General features: G+C 41.6%; 1 protein-coding gene and 1 pseudogene across 2 annotated transcripts in view; one reads left to right on the top strand and one right to left on the bottom strand.

Annotated features, from left to right (window-relative positions):
- Positions 1-20,918, top strand: part of MALT1 (MALT1 paracaspase) — a 60,510-nt gene that overhangs the window by 2,046 nt on the left and 37,546 nt on the right. For both annotated transcript variants that reach the window (XM_044242893.1, XM_044242892.1), the window contains exons 2-3: positions 7,144-7,310; positions 18,492-18,613. In XM_044242893.1, the coding sequence (XP_044098828.1) occupies positions 7,144-7,310; positions 18,492-18,613 (289 nt within the window). The remainder of the gene's footprint in view (positions 1-7,143; positions 7,311-18,491; positions 18,614-20,918) is intronic.
- On the bottom strand, positions 19,220-19,683 carry LOC122902851 (annotated as a pseudogene).

Below are 20,918 nucleotides of genomic sequence, written 5' to 3'. Positions count from 1 at the left end.
TCTAGGAAAAAACAGTGCTTCTCTTAGGGAGAAGGGGCTATGCAAAGAAGATCCAAAATACTATTACACTGTGTCTGTAGATTTCTGAACTTCTGGACTTCATAACAGTGTAAAAAGTTGTCTTCTCTGGGGGTAGGATCATCGGATCTGTGATTGGTTTGGTTGGTTTGTGGTTAGTACGCTAGTTAGAAAGGCTCTTGACTTCCCTGAAGAGGGCCTGAGAGTAAGGACTCCTAATTTGGCAGTGGAGGAAAGAGAAGAAAGGAAGGCCCTGCCACTGAGGAAGCACAGCTGAAGCAGTGGATACCTGACAGCAGGTGCTCAGTGTTCATTCTCAAGCGTTCAGTCAGCTTTTCCAAAGGCCGCAGAATGGTTCGTGTGGCAAACTAACAGAAAGGTCTGAGGCCACATCTCTGGCGAAAGTAGTGTAGAGAGAAGGGCAGTCTTGCCTCCCAGGCAACAAAGCACATGCATTCGTGGAATCTGGCAAATTCCAGAGTGGGATGTCTGAAAAGAAATAGATGGGATTTTACCAGTTTTCCAAGATAGAGAAGATTAGTTCAGAATAGGTGACTGGTGGTGAGAGTCGGGGCACCCCTGCAAGTTAGAAAATTGGGGAATAGTAAAGTCATCTACCTACTGAAATCGGAATTAAACTGGTATAACAAAAGGTTAGCACTGGGCACTTAGAGGCTGGAGTGTGACATCTGAGTGGGCAAGGTAAGCTGGTGATGCCTACTCTATTTAAGACAAAAAAGCTATTTCAGAGTAATTTCATACTGGTGCTAGAAGAGCATCTCTCATAGCAGAAAGTCCCAGAGGTATTCTTCTCTAGTGTCAGATCAAGGGAATGAAATGTGAGGGTCTAAGTGGACAGTAGTTCCCATGAGGTTGTGGACTTTCTCCCTAAAGTCTTCCAAGGTTGCCTAGTGTTTCTCTTCCCTTTTTTCTGACTGTATACATGTTTCCTCAAATAGATGAGAATTTAATGAGGAAAACCCAAGAGTCCATCCTGAACTGCCCATCAGAGGTTAGGAGTAATTGTAAATGTTTTCATATAATTATGGGTGACTGACAATCAGTCCTGGCTTACGGTTTGGTTTCCCACAACCGTGTCTATACAGGAGTGCCCTAAATACAAACTCAGCCCTCATTCCATTCCAGACCGCCCTGATACTGAACAGCCTTTGCTGTCAATGCAGATAGAAGCAGGTTCTGAGTGACACAACTGTGTCATGGTGTCACCACACCCTGAAGGTGACAGCTTTCAGGAGGCTCTAACGCTGCCAGGACCCCATGCAGGAGGGAGCTTCGGAAGGGGGCTCTGGGGACTCAGACCAAGGAAAAGCATCCCTGCACACCTGCTGTAGCTGCAGACTTCTGCCCTCCTGCAGTTTGTGATAAGATTGAGAACGTGTGCAAAGCTGAAACCAAGGCTCTCCTCCTGTCTCAGTCCCTCTGGTCTGTCTCTTCAGTGTCTGAAGTTTGGAGCTCCGTGTCTTCACCCAATCCCCTTCTCAGTGTATCCTTAAGTCTCAGGACTATACCTACTTGGGTGGATTCCTCTCAGTTCGTATCTTCAGTCTGTATCTTTGCTTTGAACCCCCTGGATTCGTACCTGTAGATGCCGATTTACCATCTCGTCATGAATGACTAAGATATCTTAAGGGTAGCATGTCTCAAACTTGGCATGTCTTTCCCCACAGACCTGTTTTTCACGTAGTTTTTCTTTATCTCAGGAAATGGCAACTGTACCCCTCTGATTGCTCAAGCCCAACACTTCCAAATCATTCCTGAGTCCCCTTTTATACACCATGTCCCATCAGCATCTGCTACGCTTTCGGTGTGCATCCAGAATCCAACCTCCTTAGCCTCAGCTCTGGGCAGGCCACTGCCGTCTCTCACCTGGAGCGTTCCAGTAGGCGCCTCACTTCTATCTAGTAGGCACCTCACTTCTGCTTGGCCCCTGCCCCCAGGCTATTCTCAGCATATTCTCATTCAGTGAGAATTACCACTTTTTTGAATATTCAGTGGGTCTTATCTTTCCTCTGCTCAAAACCCTTTAATTGCTTTTCTCTTTCAGAATAAAAACACCAGTTAGTAAGTAACCAGTTACCTCTTTGACCCCATTATCTTCCTCCCTTTCTCTACTCTCTGCACACTTGCAGGAAGGTCTTTGGACTTGCTCTTCCGCAGTCTGACTAGCCTCCACAGGTGAACCATAAGACTTCCCTTCTTCAAGTGTTTGCTTACAAGTCACCTCCTTCATTGAGGTCTACTCTGATCACATGATTTAAAATGACCCCGTACATCTGCTCCAGCATTGCTCAGCCCCCTGCTTTGCTTTGTTTTTTCTTCAGAGCACTTATGACCATTGGATGGATACACACACCACACACACACACCTCTGTTTGTCTGCCTGTGTGTGCATATATATATATTTATATCTTGTAGGAAAATCCAGGATGATAGGGAATTTTGTCTTGTTTGCTGCAGTATCCTAAATACCTAGGGAAAATGGCCTGTTTTAGATGATTAATAAGTAGTTGCTGAATTAATGAAGAGAGATTTCAAAGAGTAAATGTTCCAAGAAGAGAAGCAAAAGAAGTGAAAAGCAGTGCCGTGGTTTGTACCCTAAGGGATGTATGATGTGTTCTATTTGATTATATATTTTTTGAAGTGAAGAGAAATACAAATATATTTTCTTAAGAGCAAAGCCCATTTGTTTCGGTAATAGTCTTTTAACTTAAATGAGAAATTCCAAATTAGGGCTGGTAGAAACCACTTCAAAGCACAGTCTTACAGGAATGTAACTAAAACAGGAAAGAAAGAGTCTGGTATATAGAAGCATCATCTGATCTGAAAGCCAGTGCCCAGGCGGAAAATCAGTAAAAAAGAAAAGGAGATACAGAATCTTATTTTTCTCCTGTGTGTCTTGTATTGGAAATTTCTGTCTGCTTCAGCTCGACCTCTTTCTTCATTTGGGAGAAAGAAGTCAGATTGTTTTTTCGCTTTTTTCTGTATCAGTATAAACATCAAAGCATCACTCGGCCGCATTTGGCGAGATGGCTTCTGAATTTTATGTATCCGATTTTGACCATCTTTCTGAATCATTTAAAAAAAATTATATTTAGCATACAGCATCCTTGTTTTTTTAGATCTTCTATTCTAATTATCTAAAAGAATGGTAATCCTTCTATTATCTCTAATCCTGGTTTCTTGACCTGGGTGTTACAGGGACTGAGGGAAGAAAATCTTACCGAATAGAGGAGCGGTGGGCATCTGCAGCTTTCATTGTTGCTTTCATCATAGTTACCATTATTCCGTAGGAGAAATGAGACTTTAACGCTAAAAAAAATAGGAAAGACCATCTCAGGTTAAAAGGCAGTCTTATTGTCCTTATCTTTATCATTTTACTAGCCACTAGTCTGCCATCCAGAATTTGGGAACAGTTGACATATATTATGATGACTCACATTTATCAAAAATAGAGTATTGAATATATGCATTTAACTGAGACACTTAAAAAAGAATACCTAGTGAGTATAGAGACAGGAGGCCTTGAAGGAATGATCAGGTTACCAAACTAGTAACTAATCAAAACCTTTTTTTAGAAAAGCGAAAACAGTTTCAGAACCAGCATCATTAGGAAACTGATGTTCTTTCAATAGCCCATATTTTTATTGCATAGTAAGAACTCACTTTTATTGAGTGCTTATTTTTTGCCAAGCACTGTGCTAAGTATTTATAGAATGGATTATCTAATTTAATTCTAACAATCCTATGAGATAGGTGATACTAGTATTGAAATTATTTTGGTTGGGGGCACCTGGGTGGCTCAGTGGGTTAAAGCCTCTGCCTTCAGCTCAGGTCAGGATCCCAGGGTCCTGGGATCAAGCCCCGCATTGGGCTCTCTGCTCAGCAGGGAGCCTGCTTCCTCCTCTCTCTCTGACTGCTTCTCTGCCTACTTGTGATCTCCTTCAAATAAATAAAAAAAATCTTTAAAAAAAATTTTTTAAAGTACCGAACCAGGTAAAAAAAAATTATTTTGGTTGAAAACCTTTTTTTCTTCTGAAAATAAATAAATTGGAAAAAAAAAAAAAAAGAAAACCTTTTTTTCCCTAAAGTTATGAGATTACCAACTTCACCACAGAATTATAAATTATAAATCTTGAATGACTTAATAAAAGCGATCAAAATGAATGTGGGTTAAGAATATTCCAGAAGCGCCTGGGTGGCTCAGTGGGTTAAGTGGGTTAAGATCTTAGGGTCATGAGATCAGGCCCTGTGACCGACTCTGCACTGAGCATGGAGCCTACTTAAGATTCTTTGTCTATAGGACACCTGGGTGGCTCAGTTGGTTAAGCATCTGCCTTCAGCTCAGGTCCTGATTTTAGGGTCCTGGGATCAAATCCCACATCTGGTTCCTTCCTCAGAGAGGAGTCTGCTTCTCCCGCTGCCTGCTCTGCCTGCCACTTCCCCTGCTTGTGCTCTCACTCTCCCTCTCTCTCTGACAAATTCATAAATAAAATCTTAAAAAAAAAAAAGATTCTCTCTCTATCCCTCTCCCCGGCCTGTCTCTCTAAAAAAAGAAAAGACTGTTCCAAGTCATACGAAAAGTTGCTTACCTTGCATCTGGCACAGCTGTGATAACTCTCATGTCTGACCATTTCCATTCTATCCAGTCCTCCAGCCTTTTAAGTTACAGTTGAAATTCACGCAGTAGGGGTGCCTGGGTGGCTCAGTCGTTGGGTGTCTGCCTTCAGCTTGGGTCATGATCCCAGGGTCCTGGGATAGAGCCCCCCTTCAGGCTCCCTGCTGAGCAAGGAGCCTGCTTCTCCCTCTCCCACTCCTCCCATTTGTGTTCCTGCTCTCACTGTCTCTGTCAAATAAATAAATAAAGCCTTAAAAATTTTTTCATGCAGTTATCATTCAGTTATGAATAATTAATATGCACAAGACAGATTTTAGGTATTGAGGGGTTAAAAATACGGGGTTTCTGTTTTCAAGGAGTACTGTGATCTAGTTAGGTAGAGAAGAAACACTTGTGAAAGAAAAGCTCATGGTTTTAAGGCAGAATTGTGTCAACTGAGACCTAGAGAACAGGGGTCTGCAAACAGTAATCCCTGAGCCAGATTTGGGCCACTGCCCTTGTTTTTGCAGTTTATGGGCTAAGATTGGTTTTCATATTTAAAAAATTGTAAGACAAAAGACAAGAAAGAAGAACTTGCAATAGACTGTATGGCCCATAAAACCTAAAATATTTTCCCTGTGGCCCTTTACAGAATTTGTCAACCTTTAATAAATAAGATAAGTCCCATCAGGAGACTATGTCTAACATGCTTGGGGGATTTGTGTGGTCTGGGTGAACCTCACAGAGAAGCTAGAGTTTATATTGGACTATAATTTGGAAGGAAAGGGACAGATCCCTGTGAGGTGTGGATTCTACAGTATATCATGGAGATTATCTAAAGGCTTTGGTTGGCCTTTGTTGCTGGTTTTGTGTCTTTGGGAAGATTTTGGGGGGCTCTTTTCTCTTTCTTTTCTTGAATGTTTCATACTTGTGCTTTCCCTTTCTGTGAAATTGTTGAAGTCTGTATTCCTTGTCTCATTATTTATGGCCTTCTGTAGTCTGATCTTAACCTTTCTAACCTTGTATATGCCTACCGAACGCAATGACATTAAAAAGGAAATGGTATATGTATGTTAAATAGTGATAGTAAAAAAAAAAAATAGTTCTAACAAAAAGACAGACAGAAAGTAGATTCTTTGGAGCAGAGGTCAGCAAACTTTTTCTGTGAAGAGCTAAATCATCCATGTGTTCAGGTTTGCAGACCAATGACTCACCTCTGCTGTTATAACAGTAAAGCAGCCATCCACCTTTGTAACCATGTCTGTGAAGGAGCATGGCTGTGTTCCAACAAAACTGTTTACAAAATCAGGTGACTGGGTAGGTTTGACCCAAAACCAGCGTTTGTCTTACCCATGTGTTAGGGTATTTCTAGGTACTTAGAAGAACTTTGAATGTCAGTAGCAATGATAGTCTTCTAAAGATTATTGGAAAAATGAGCACATATAGTAAAAAATTCGACAGTACAAAAGGGTTTATAGTGAAATGTTGAATCATCGAGCTGTGAGCTTTGCTGCACTGGCTCCCCTCTGTAGGAAAATTACTACTTGTAGTTTCTTGGCTTTTTTTAAAATTTTTTACAAACATATAATGTATTATTAGCCCCAGGGGTACAGGTCTGTGAATCACAGGTTTACACACTTAACGGCACTCACTGTAGCACATACCCTCCCCAATGTCCTTAACCCCACCACCCTCTCCCTACCCCCCTCCCCCCATGCACCATCAGTTTGTTTTGTGACATTAAGAGTCTCTTATGTTTTGTCTCCCTCCCGATCCCATTTTGTTTCATTTATTCTTTTCCTGCCCTCCCCAAACCCCCCACGTTGCATCTCCACTTCCTCATATCAGGAGATAATATAATAGTTGTGTTTGTCCAACTGACTTATTTCGCTAAGTGTAATACCCTCTAGTTCCATCCACGTCATCGCAAATGTTGGCTCTCTTTTCAAAGTTAATTCTGTACATTTAAGAACAAACACATATTCTTAGTAATAAAAATGGTATCAAGCAGAACAAACACTGTTCTCTATCTTTATTTATATGAATACAAATGTAGGCACATGGCTTTGCTAATACAAAATTCTGTATGTTAAGTTTTTTCATTTTTCGAGATGTCTCAAAGATCTATGCCCTTTTTTGGTCGTATTATGCCTTCTAAAAGCACAAGAACAAGTAGAGAAACGTATCTGATCTTCCTACTCCGAATTCCCAAGTTAAAGGTAAAGATTTTTATTAATATCAAAGCCAACTTTCTTTCACATCCTGTCTCAAGATTTCTCTCATCTTCTGATTTAGTAGTCTTGGGAGCGGAGTTGGAGAAGGGTGTAAGAGGAATTGCCTGTGATGGCAGGAGGAGGAGGAAAGGACAGTAACATTCATAATGGAAATAACTTTTCACCACTCAGTGACTCGTGATTTATCCCGACAACACCTGCAATCGTGCCAGACATAAAGAAGGCATATCATATTGACGAAAACTGTTGACTTGAATTAAATCTGTTTGTTTGCAGTTGTCTGGACTTGGAGCAGTGTTCTCTTAAAGTCTTGGAGCCTGAAGGAAGTCCAAGTTTATGTTTACTGAAACTGTTGGGTGAGAAAGGTTGCACCGTCACGGAACTGAGTGACTTCCTGCAGGCTATGGAGCACACGGAGGTTCTTCTGCTTCTTAGCCCCCCAGGTGGGTTCTTCTCTGGAGTCTGTTCTCCAGGAGTTTATGGACGCAAACTTGGAGGAAAATATCTCACCTGCCAGTGAATTGTATTGAATACTTTTGGAAAATGTAAATGTATGGAGACTCATTTTTCCCCTCCAGGTTGAAACTAAAGAACACATAAAAAGCAAATGCAGCACATAAACACTGATTGGATTGTGGTTCAAAAACATCAACTGTAGAAGACATTTTGGACAAGTGAAACAATTTGGATTTAACACATGTATTAGGTATTATGGAATAATCATGTGATAATGGTGGTATAGTCTATAGAAGAATGTCTTTATTCCAAGGAGATATATGCTAAAGTGTTTAGGAGATGAGGCTCCTGGCTGGCCCAGTGGGAGAGCATGCAACTCTGATCTCGGGGTCGTGAGCTCAAGCCCCACATTGGATGGGGAGCCTACTTTAAAAAAAAAGGAGAAAAAAAGTGGGGTGCCTGGATGGCTCAGTTGTTAAGGGAAGCCTGCTTCTCCCGCTTCCACTTCCGCGGCTTGTGTTCCCTCTCTCGCTGTCTCTTTGTCAAATAAATAAATAAAATCTTTAAGGGAAAAAAAAAGTAAAATTTTTAGGGGTAAGATTTTTTTTTCCAAGAATTTACTTATTAGAGAGAGAGCGAGACAGAGAGCACAAATTGGGGATGGCAGGAACAGAGGGAGAGGGAGAAGCAGAGTCCCTGTCAAGCAGGGAGCCCGACGCAGGGCTTGATCCTAGGACCCCAGGGTCATGACCTGAGTTGAAGGCAGATGGTTAACCAAATGAGCCACCCAGGCGCCCCTAGTTATATAAGTCCTACTTATATAACTTGTGTTGAAATAGTGCAGCCAAGGGTCAGTCAGTAGAGACTGTGGTTCTTGATTTGGGGGTTGTGAGTTCAAGCCCCATTTTGGGGGTAGAGTTTACTTAGAAAGGAAGGAAAAAAGGAAGAGGGGGAGGGGGAATAGTGCAACCAAAACATAAAGAAATACATATTTATTAATATGTATATATGTATACAAATTAGATAAAGCGAATATGACAGATATTTATTAAGTATTTTACCAACGTGATATTTTTGAAATGTTGATTGATTCAACCATGATTTTTTTTTCTGAATATAACAGTATTATTGAATGAGATTTCTCCCTTGCAAGGTCAGGTGCAAGGGGTAGGAAAAGCCCCTTGTCTTCACAACTACAGGTAGAGTTGGTCCCCTAGAGCACTACCGGCAGGAGAGACCATGTGATCTAAGTCGCCTGATGACAGCAACACCTCGGATCTCATTTCTCAGTGGTCCTTCACCATCATAGGTTCCACTAGAACCAGAGAAGCCAGTCGAGGTTGGGAGGGCCATGGTCTAAGGACTCGTGCTCTATTTTGCATGGTTTTGATGTATGCAGTTTTTATTAAATAACCAGCCTATTTGTGATAGTATTTCAAAGTTAACATGAGGAACCTAAAATTATAATTCATATCATATTTTTGTCAGTTCTAGGGTTCGGGAATCTTCTAACTGAAAAGTCTTGAAGCAAGTTGGGCTTCAAGAGAGGCTGAGGACAGCCCTGTTTTCAAAGAATTGGCTTGTTTTCATCTTTGTCCCTCCTTTCTTGTTACTGGCTTCCTTCTAAGAGTAACTTTCTGCATAGTTGCAAGATTTCTACTGACTGTTCCTTGCATTCATCTTTATCCCAGCAAAAATCATAAAATTTACTTTAGTTAACCAATTTCAGTGACATGCCTGTCCGTGCACCTGTCACTGTGGCAAGGGAGATGGTATGTGCCCACTTGCTGGCTTAGAACCAGGAGTGGAGTTGGGTTGAGTCAGCCTTCCAGAAACCACATGGATTACCAAACAAAACTAGGTCTGGTGGAAGGAGAAAGGGCGTAACAGATGCTGGGGAGGTAACTGAAGAGTCTGCTACAAAGGGGAAAGGACCCTAAATTCCCAGGCAGGAGACTTGGACTCTCAGCTCATCCTCTGCTTCCCAAGGCCTAATCAAGATGATAAAATAGGTCGACAGATGCCTCCTTTGAGTTACACATTGCACTGGATGCTTGACATCCGTTCCTTGGTGCCTCTTCCTACCAAGAGGTCTAGGGTAGGAGTAACTACTGCTAGAGCAGCCCCCGTCTAGATGAGATTGTGATTTGTCACCTGTCAGTGAACTTCTTCATAAGGTGACATTTGTTCACTTTTAATATCCCCAGTGCCCTGAATATTACCCAGGAGTTGTGACGATTGAGATCTGCTAGTTCGGGCCCTCAGTTAGCTACTAAGTCCTCAAAAGTCCTAGAATACCATACCAGGGCCTCTGAAAACTTAAGAAACCTCTCCAGGGAGTAAATATAACTTATATCTCATTATCTTTTTTCAGTAGTTAACACTAATTACTCTGTTGGTTGCCAAGTCTGTAAAATGAGAATAAATATCTTTACCTGGCAGAGTTGAAGGAGTTACATGAAGTGATGCCATGTGAACTTGCCTCTAGGCAACCACAGAGGCTTCCCGTCTGATGGTCTGTGCTGGGATCACCCACCTCTGATCTCGGGCTTCCACGTCTTCATTTTCACATGTGTGACACTGGGCTTTCCTGAAACTGAGTCACATGTTTGTTTCTGTGTAACAGTCTGCCTGAAGTTATTGACCAACCAGCAGTGAATACAGAGCCAATTTAATAAACATCAGTAATCTAATCTCTTGACAGATCCATTTCTGCTCTTTGTGTTTTTCTCCAAATAGTAGGATTAGCACTTCACCATCAAGTGTCCCCATATGGAGTATTCTCGTATTTGGTCTGCAAGCTTTTTCAGAGTTATCTGCTCAGACTTCCTTGCATTTGAGGGGAGACCAGGAAAAGGAAAGCAGTTTCTATTTAACATTTCTATATTAACACTTATTCACCATTTCTGTGAAGTTTTATGTCCTGTTAACTGTATAGTATCCATTGGGAATCAGTTGTTTCCTGAATATTAAGTATTGATTTTTGAGGACATATTTTAGGATCTGATAAAGCTCAGAAATTTCAGGAAGAGGTAATTTACTGTTAGCTTTCTATGTGCATTTTATGTGAATAATCTAAAACCCACTGTATTTGCAGATACTAGACTAAAGAATATAAGAATTATAGAGAAAATCTTAATTTTTCATAAGGATATTGAGAATAAAAACTATTATAATTAAGAAGGTACACTCTGAAAGAGTCAGCTTTATTTGGGACTTCACTCATTTGTTCAGTAAACACTTACAGGATTCCAGTACATACCTTTGCTATTCCAGACGTTGTACTTGGTACTGTGACTCAAAGATGAGTAGAACCAAAATTCTCGCCTAGGAAAAGTTCATAGCCTAACAGGAAAAACAAACCTGGAAATGGTCACATCCAACACAACCGTAAAAACAAGCAGAGCAAGTCTTATCTGATCTTTGGATTTTTCTTTTCACCTGTTGTTGGTGAAAATACAATATGGAAATATTCTCATGTTTTCTCTCTTTTTTGTAGTAAGACAGTTTTCATAGGAGGATATTAGTTCTTATTCCACAGAAAGTCCAATGACTTTTCTCTCTGTGGAGAGATCTGCTTTTGGTGAGTAGGGTGAGTTCTCAAAGATGTGAGCCTCCGAACAGACCTTGCAGACCCAAATGCAAGAAAAAGAGGAAACTTTAAATTTATTTTAGTTTTATTTTGCCACATTCCATTCTGGTTGGTTGTGGGCCAACAGCCAGAGATATAGCCATAGGGGATGGCTATAATAAAGAATTCCTCTGTTTTTTGAGAAACTGGGTTTCTTTTATCTATTTGTTTTGGTAGCCCAGCAGTAGCTGGGGCAGTGTTCCCCTGCCTCTGACTAGAAACCTCTAACTCCTTGAGTAGGAGCCAGCCTCAGTGGTCCCTCACTTACAGTGGGATCTAAGGGTAACTCATGCCTAAATTGTTGCTCTCCGCGGGCTCTGACACTTAATATATTTTCTGAAGGAGCCCCATAGGATTGAGGTTTATCCTCTTCTGCTTTCTCTCTAATTGGGCTTTTCCCACAGCACATGGTTGGTTAACTGCTCCCCATGCCCATTTCCCAACACTGATTGTTTCCCTGTTTTGTTCTTTTGGTCATCTCAGTGGGAACTGGAGGGGAGTGGGAGCGCCAAATGAGTGTGCTGAAATTGCTTGCACCAGAAGTCTGTAATGATTTTTAGACCTTTAATTTTCTCCTTAAATGATCAAAAATCCTGATCCTGAAGCAACTGACATTGGTATCTCTGTCCTTTGCAAATGTCATTGAGCCTAGATGTGCAAGATGTTCCTTTTTTTCTTTTTTGTTTTAAGTGAAAACATTCTGAGTGATTATAAGCTCCATCAGTTACACAGGTATGCAGATCCCAAAATGGCTGCCAGGGAAGCAATGCCCTGGCCAGGAACTGGTTGAGCAGAGGCCAGATGATAGGAGCTATTTAGAGAGAATTAACATTTGATGTATGGGTTTCATTAAATGAATCCCAGGGTTCCAGGTCCAGCTCTGTGATGTTTTCATTTTATTTCCTTCTTTATAGAATAGGTACTTCACTCTCGGTACATTCTAGATGGTTCTGGCCGAGATCTCTTCAGTCACATCATTTCCGCTTGCCCCACACCTTTTTTGTCCTTTAAGACAGGCGCCAGCGAGCACCTGGGTGGCTCAGTCAGCTAAGCGCCTGCCTTTGGTTCAGGTCATGATCCCTGTGGCCTGGGACTGAGCCCTGCATCAGGCTCCCTGCTCAGTGGGGAATCTGCTTCTCCATCTCCTTCTCATATGCTCGCTCTCTCTTTCTCTTTCTTGCTCTCTCTCAAATGAATAAATAAAATCTTTTAAAAAAAAGACAGAAACCAAGATTGTTGGATATTATTCTCTAATTTCCAAAATACCTTTAGTTCAGAACCATCTTATCTTTACAGTTCTGTGAAGGAACAGAAGTGTACCATCATGAACATTTAAATTTTAAATGTGAGCAGACACTGAAAAATGAGATTTCCAGTGGTTATCATTTAGCCAGAGTCACAGTTATTGACAAAAGTGGATTAGACCCAGGTCTGCTGACCCCAAGCTAAACTCAATGTCATTTCCATTATGCTAGGAAACTTCTGGGTTATTCAGGAAGCTCGGTGATGAATTATTCCCCCAGTTACCTCTTTGACCCATGGACTGCAATTTTTTTGTCCTTGCCAAATTAAAAAGTACTCATATTAGATCTCATTTACAAAGGACTTTTCTTGTTGCATGAGTGACAAAAATTTCTGAAAGGAAAATATCAAGAAGCAGAAGAGGCAGTGATGGTATGGATGGGAATAAAGGCCAAAGGAAGAGGAGAGAGAAAGGGAGTTGTGAGGTCTGAAAGAATGTCCGTCTGCGCTGAGGTATTCAGGGTCACTGAGCAATACAGAAGCATACGGAGTATCATGAGGAGACTAGGTTTAGCCACAGGAGGTGTGAATGTAAACTGACTTGGAAGAGGGACATACGTGGACATGCTTTGGTTGCTTTGGGGGGAGATTGATGGAGGAAGAGAAATGGTATTTATTCTGGGACTTTTTGATGATAGCTTAGAAATTTTTGGAATAACTCCAAGGAAGAGTTTAAGATAGAAGCTGATGGAAAGAAATCTTGGTTCACAGCCTCTGAAAACAGTTATACTGTCATGTATACAATAGATTTGTTCCTGGAACAGCTGTTTGTAAATTACATCAGTATTTAAATGAACCCATTGACCACCTGGGTAGCTCAGTCAGTTAAGCTGCTACCTTCCGCTCAGGTCATGATCCCGGGGTCCTGAGATTAAGCCCCATATCAGGTTGTCTGCTCAAGGGGAGCCTGCTTCTCCCTCTGCTGCTCCCCCTGCTCGTGCTTTCTCGCTTGCCTGCTCTCTCTCTCAAACAAAATCTTTAAAAAAGAAAAAATTTAAATGCATCCTGAGTGGGGGTAACTTAAAGGAAAGCTATGGTGAATTCTTCTGTCAAGTCAAGAATCACCCTAACTTATTTGTTTTGAAATTCCAGCAGGTTTTTAGGTTTATTGTTTACTGTCACAACTCTCTGATCTACATAGGTGTGTGCTGAATGAACAATCCTCATGTTCCATCGTACCTAGTTCAGATTCTCCCCAGTTTACAGGAAATCGAGTAACCTCTTCGACTTCTTTGCAGATGTTATCTGAAAATGGCTTGTTTGCCAGGAAACTGTGCATTCACCCTTTAAAGCAGAACTTTCATTTATATGCCTTGGTACACCCTCCATAGCTCCGTCCATCTTTTTTCCTTACCTTTGTTCCGCACCTTCTGACTAGTGGGTGCCCCGTGAGGGTGGTTAAGGTTGACCATGGTTCCCTGCCGCACAACACTATGTGGGAGGAAGGAAATTTGTGTGGTTAATGCATGGGAGGTATTGCGACTTCTTGTCTTTACTACTCACCGAGGGCGGTTTCCAAATCAGATTGTGCCTTTCAATTCTCAATCTTTGAAACATTAAGTAAAAATACGTGTATTTATTTTCTTGCTTATTAAAGACCAAACTACTGAAATGGATGGTCCAGAACAGATGTGTAAACTGAGCTTAACTTACATTAGAAATCATGTAGTTTTGTTTCCCCAACAAAGGAAGGACACCTTTTAAGATATCCTGGCGCTATGGGCCCTTTGTCCATTAAATTTACTCATTTCTTTGTAAGACACTCTAGGGAGAAAGCCTTTTTTTTTTAAGATTTTATTTATTTGTTTGACAGAGAGAAACACAGGGAGAGAGGAAACACAAGTGGGGAAGTAGGAGAGAGAGAAGCAGGCTCCCCACTGAGCAGGCAGCCTAATTCGGGGCTTCATCCTAGGACTCTGGGATCCTGACCTGAGTCAAAGGCAGACACTTAACCGACCAAGCCTCCCAGATGTCCCAAGGGAGAAAGCCTTTTAATTTCCATCACTCTTATCTCTTTGTATAATAGGAGAGAATGTTTGCCGTAGTCAGTTTATAAGCACTGCCATGGTGCAAGACACTGCACTCTGGCTGAGTTGGTGGAGCGTGTGATTTTTTTCTTAAGTTTTATTTATTTGAGAAAGAGAGCATGAGCTGGGGTGGGGGGAGTGGGGATCAGGGGCAAAGGGAGAAGCAGACTCCCCACTGAACAGGGAACCCAATGCGGGGCTCAGTCCCAGGACCCTGAGATCATGACCTGAGCCCAAGACCGATGCTTAACCGATTGAGCCACCCAGGTGCCCCAGCATGTGACTCTTGGTCTCGGAGTTAGGATTTTAAGCTCTGTGTTGGGCATAGAGATCACTTAAAAATAAAATCTTCAAAAAAAAAAATCACTAGAAAATAACTATGTGAGGTGACAGATGTATTAGGTCAACAGTGGTAATCACTTCACAGTGTGTATGTGTATTAAATTATCACATGGTGACACTATAGTATATGTGCTGCCAAAGCGAGCACTCACATGGTGACGCTATAAATGTATAGAACTTTCATTTGTCAAGTATACTTCCATAAAGGTGGAAGGAAAAAAAAAATCACTAGATTAACAAAAACATGGGGATTTTAAAGCCCAAGGAAACCTAGGTTTGTCTTCTGGTTCCGCCATTTTACAATGGGGAAAAGAAAGATTGGTCTCAGAGAGATTAAGTAGTTTATTCAAGGTAATTTGGGGGACTTTTTGCAAATTACTTCATTTTCTTCACTGTCACATAAATCTAACTAATCTCTAACTCATTTGGTCATTTTGAAGGTTAGGGATCAAAACACCAGGCACATAAAAAGCTGTCAGTACATTTCTGCCATAGTAGCTTTTATTCCAGTGATGATACAAAGTTATCCAGTAAATACATGTGGAACACTCTCCGCGCCCTGTGCACCAGGCAGAGTGCCGGGTGTCGGGTACACTGGGGACTTAGACAAACAAGGTCCCTGGTCTCATGAAGCTTCTGTTTTAGTGGGTGAAACAGACAAGAAAACCCAGGGATTTCAGATGGTTAGTGCAGTGGAAGACCACAAAGTGGGGTGAATGTAATCGAGAAGTGGGGGTGGGGGATAGCTGGTTTAGAGACGTTTCCCAGAGAATCTAGAGACCTAGATGATGAGAAAGAAAGAGGCTGCCGTGAAACAGTGGGGGGTTAGAGGGGAAATCCGGCAGAGGACTCGTAAGTAGCAAAGTAGAAAATGGGTTGGTTTCCGAAAAGACGACCAGTGTAGATGGAGCAAGGATGGGAGGGGACGAGGTTAGAGAGGTCAGTTTATGGAAGACCTTCTGACTGTGCTGAGGAGTGTAGATTTTATTCAAAGTACAATAGGTTAGTCAAGGGCTTTAACCAGAGGAGTGGTACAGATTAATTTATGTTTTATTTGATTTTATTTATTTAATTTTAGAGAGAGTATGAGTGGAGGGGAGAGGAGAGGGAGAGAGAGAGAAAGAGAGAGAATCTCAAGCAGACTCCCCACTGAGCGTGGAGCCCATGGTGGGGCTCAGTCTCACAACCCTGAGATCATGACCTGAGCCAGAATTGTAAGTGGGCTCCTCAAGCAGCTGAGCCCCCCGGGCAGCCTGGATTGATTTATGTTTTAAAGAAACATTCGGGCTGCTGGTTGGAAGCAAGGACACCAGTTTGCAGGCTGTAATATAGTTTCGTCACAGCTGACGGTGGCTTGGGTTAAGATCATGGCACCAACGATGTGGAGACTGGGAAAAGCAGAACTGGCAGGACTTGCAGAGAAGTTGCACGTGGAAACAGGAAGAAAAGAGGGATTCGGGAGGCATTGCTAAGTTTTTGTTCTGAGTATCTGGATGCATGGGGACAGGCTGAGAAAGGAAGACATGGGTCTCATGCAGGAGTAGATTTTGTTTCTGAGGAATCTGGGACACATTAAGTTGGAGATGGCTAGAAGACATCCACATTTTAAAGCCCATTTAGCTACAAATCCTCCATTCTTCAGATTTATATTCCCTTCTTTTGTTGTTACAGCTTTTTTTCTTTCTTACCACACATAAACTTTGAAAATCAGAATCTTTGTATCTAGAAGTTGTGACCCTAAGTCTCTCGTGGCTAAAGAATGGCATTGGGAGCCTTAAACGCAGTGCTGTGAATTTGCCCGCCAGAGTGAGAGCACTCATCCCATTTTCTGTCTTCACAGTTCCTTTCAACCAACACATACTACAGGTTCCAGAACTATTACTTTTTCCATACTGTGCTAACTTGGCATCAACATAAAGAACTAATGAATAGGAAAGTTCTCCCTTGGTAAACATTTTAAATTCTTTTTTGAGAGGCTCTACTCTTTTTACTAAAGATTTTCTAGGGTTTCTCCACACCCTCAAATGTAATAGGTATGCAATAAATGTTTATTCATTTTGGATTTTGGTTTTGGTATCTTTCTGGAATGGTTTTCACATACTTATTTTACCTTATATACTATTTTTGTCCTGGAAAGGTTAGTATCTCTGAGGTACTAAGATTGCTACTATTGGACTAACTCCTCTTCAACTATAATCTTGTTTCGTTCCTTTGGCTTGGTGGCTTATAGAGGAAAAAGATACTGTTAGGAGATCATATTCAGGATAGATGAGGAAAGAAAATAAAACTAGGTACAGGGAATTACATTTTACAGGGTTTTTTTTTTTTTTTAAGATTTTATTTATTTGAGAGAGAGAGCATGAGAGGAGAGAGGTCAGCGGGAGAAGCAGACATCCTGCCGAGCAGGGAGCCTGATGTGGGACTCGATCCGGGGACTCCCAGGATCATGACCTGAGCCGAAGACAGTTGCCCAACCTACTGAGCCACACAGGCACCCCTTATATTTTACAAGTTTTAACGATCTTTTCTTCTTCCTTCCTAGAAGCCAGCTAACCCAGTTTTATGTATTATAGCATAGAGTTTCCTAACTTTGGTTTCTTTTGTGTCTGTTATCTGTTGCCTCATAACAAATTACCCCAAAACCCAAAGCTTAGTATAAAAACCATTTATTACTTCACACAGTTTCTGAGGCTAGGAACCTGGAAAGGGCTTAGTTGGCTGGTTTTGGCTCTGGTTTTGGCCTCTGATGAGGTGGGGGCAAGCTGTTGGGGCAGAGCTTCAGCTGTCTGGTCTGACTAGAGTTGAACCATCTACTTCCTGGGTGGTTCACTTACATGACCACTGGCAGGAGGCCCGGGTTCTTCCCTTATCACTCGGGCCTCCCGCAGGGCTGCTTGAGTGTCCTAATGCCACGGCAGCAGGCTTCTGCAGAGGGAGTGATTGAGAGGGAGATAGCGGTGGGGGTGAAGGGGAAGCGGTGAGAAGGTAGTTCCATAATTGACTTGGGATTTTCTTTAAAGCTGTCGCAAGGGGCGCCTGGGTGGCTCAGTGGGTTAAGCCTCTCCCTTCAGCTCAAGTCCTAATCCCAGAGTCCTGGGATCGAGCCCCACATCAGGCTCTCTGCTCCATAGGGAGCCTGTTTCCTCCTCTCTCTCTGCCTGCCTCTCTGCCTACTTGTGATCTCTGTCAAATAAATAAATAAAATCTTTAAAAAAATAAAAATACAAATAAAAATAAAAAAATAAAGCTGTCCCAAGCTTTGGTGCTAATAGTCATTGTTCAGATGAGAAAATATCATATGTCGGATTTGTATCCTGCTGTTCTGTTTCTGTGCCTTTCTGTGTACGGAGTGATTTTCATTTGAATGCTAAGTCACAGCTCTGAAATAAATGTGTCTTGAAGACATTTTCAGTGGCCGCCACTTGCAACAGTGCTCCTAAGTCCGTGGAAGTGCCAGCCACGTGAGCATTTATGACCGAGTACTTGAAGAGCTGGCGTGAGAGCCCGGTTCTGGCTGCGGTCTGGCCGACGTCTCTCATAAGGTGCATCCTGATTTCAGAGGGGTCAGAATATAAAAAAAATATTTCTAAGAATTGAAGAAAGATGACAAACAGTTTTCTCCCCAGCCATGGGGCGTACAGTAGATCAAAGTCTTCTGGGGATGAATTTCTTTCCTCTTGGTTTTACAAAGCCTGGAACTCGCAGATGCTTAATCTGATGGGGAAGGAGATATGAATGGGCAGTTTACAACTAGGATGAATATACAGGTTATTTCCAAAATGCTCTTTGGTTTTTTTGGTTTCAGAAATATAAACAAGGAAAACCTCTTTTCTGTGACTTTATTTAACCTTTTTTTTTTTTTAAAGGAATAAAGATCACCGTCAACCCAGAGTCCAAGGCAGTTTTGGCTGGACAGTTTGTCAAACTGTGTTGCCGAGCAACTGGACATCCGTTTGTACAATATCAATGGTTTAAGATGAATAAAGAGGTAACTTTTTAAATGTATTTTACTTCCCTTGTCATAAGAGAGAATGATAGCAAATTATTGAACATCTTTATCCTCAGTGTGTTTTTTTGGAATTTTGATCTGATAGAGTTGGCTGTGTTATTACTGAAGTAGTCAATAACAGTTATTTTGGTAAGGCATTTCTGAAAGTTGTCTTATAAAAAAATGGTAAGCAGGGCACCTGGGTGGCCCAGTCCATTAAGCATCTGCCTTCGGCTCAGGCCATGGTCTCACAGTCCTGGGATTGAGCCCCCACAACGGGCTCCCAGCTCAGCAGGGAGTCTGCCTCTCTCCCTGTCCCTCCCCCTGCTCATGTGCTCTCTTTCTCTCTGTCACTCTCTCAAATAAATAAAATCTTTTTTAAAAATTGGTAAGCAATGATAAAATCGATTCTCTAAACTCTAGAAATTATGGAAAATCAGGATTATTTAGAACAGCAGTGTTCACAAATAGTATCTATCACCAGTACATTCTAACATACCCACACAAAAATCCTTAACAAAAAATTATGTTCCAACCCAAACCTCTCTCTCTTTTTTTCTTTTTGAACAATGACTTTATTTTTTTGGCGGTGTGTGCCCTCTAGTCTCAGAACTTCTGGAATTGCTTCCTGGTGCCAGCAGCCTGGGTCACTTGGAGCGCTCTGAAGCACACAGTCTTGCTCGAGGGCCGACACTGTGACAGTGTTGCCCTTCTGGACATCCCTGAAGCAGGGGGACAGGTGTACGGGCATAGTCTAGTGGTCTTTCTCCAAGCAGTTTTACTTTCATATGGGGTAGAGGACATCTCGGTGGATGACAGTGGTTTTCTGTATCTTCATCTTGATCACACTAGACAGAATCTGCCCTCCGATAGAGACATTACCAGTGAAAGGGCATTTCTTGTCAGTGTAGGACTATCAGTGACGTCCTTGGGGATCTTGAAACCTATACCAAAGTTTTTATGGTATTGTAAGAGCTTCTGTTTGCCAGTTCTCCAAGCAAGTTCCTCTTCTTATTTTGAAAGGTAGTTGGCTGCTTTGGGTAGGCACCTTCAGTATCAATGTCCACCATCTTCCCAACCACCTGGAAAAAGAAAACCAAAATCTTTAATTAAAAGATTTTTAAGGTGTCATGGGAGGCTAATGGAAGATTGCACTTAACTATTATATCAAAAGATTTAGGCTATTGTGGTAGATTCCAAAGTAAAATTCAGGCTGGAGGAGGGAAGCATTATTCTTTTACCACCCAACAAATAATTTAAAATCCCATATTGGAATCCTTTTTTCTTGTAAGTTCTTTGAGCTACTCTGCACACTGGTGTTGTGTCTCACTTTGGTCGGCTTCTCTCTTCTCCCACTCTAGCTCCCCGTAACCCCCTCCCTCCTAGACTGTACCTTGAAACCCCATACTCTTTTCATCCTGTTAGTCAAATAACTAAGCTTTCATCCAAACTCAGTGCTAAGTCTACATTTGCAAACCTGAAACTAAGTTAAAGAGCCATTCTAATATCATGATCTTTCCTTTAATGGGATCATCCCGTGCCTTAGAAGAAATGTGTGGTTTTATATTTTTTAATTTCCATCCCCTATACTCAGGTAAGGGAGAGCAGCTGAACTGTAGTAGAAGGTTGCATGTAGGCTTTGGTGCTAGATAGGCCTGTGTTAGAACCCTGAGTGTCATTTTTTGTAATATGAATTCCTATCATCCAGGATTATAAGAATTTAAGGCAGGATGTTTTATGTACCTAGGTTTTCAGGAGATGGTAACTAAAGTTATTTATAACATGTTCTCAATTGCAGAGTTGCTTTTATCTTAATAAATGCCTTTTAAAAAGGAAGAAGTAACAGATAAAACTTGCTATATTAAGCATATCATTTGTAAAATATGCCCTGATTTGAGAAAGGTAAAAAATGTAGGGGGTGGGGAGTACTTCTTAGATTTGAAGAGTTGTAATAGATTTTATATATTTATTTATTTATTTTTTAAAGATTTTATTTATTTATTTGACAGAGAGAGAGAGATCACAAGTAGGCAGAGCAGCAGGCAGAGAGAGAGGAAGGGAAGCAAACTCCCCGCTGAGCAGAGAGCCCGATGCGGGGCTCCACCCCAGGACCCTGAGATCATGACCTGAGCCAAAGACAGATGCTTAACCTATTGAGCCACCCAGGCGCCCCAAGAGTTGTAATAGATTTTAAAGCACTCACTAGGTCGAGTTTTGTCAGACTCCCTTTATGGCCATAGGGTTATTTTAAGATGTATTCATTTAACAGGTACTTGATGAGCGCCTGTTTTGTGCAAGGCCTTGG

This window comes from Neovison vison, chromosome 3 (genome assembly GCF_020171115.1).
Source record: "Neovison vison isolate M4711 chromosome 3, ASM_NN_V1, whole genome shotgun sequence".
Taxonomy (NCBI): domain Eukaryota; kingdom Metazoa; phylum Chordata; class Mammalia; order Carnivora; family Mustelidae; genus Neogale; species Neogale vison.
This window is presented reverse-complemented; position numbering and strand designations above follow the sequence as displayed.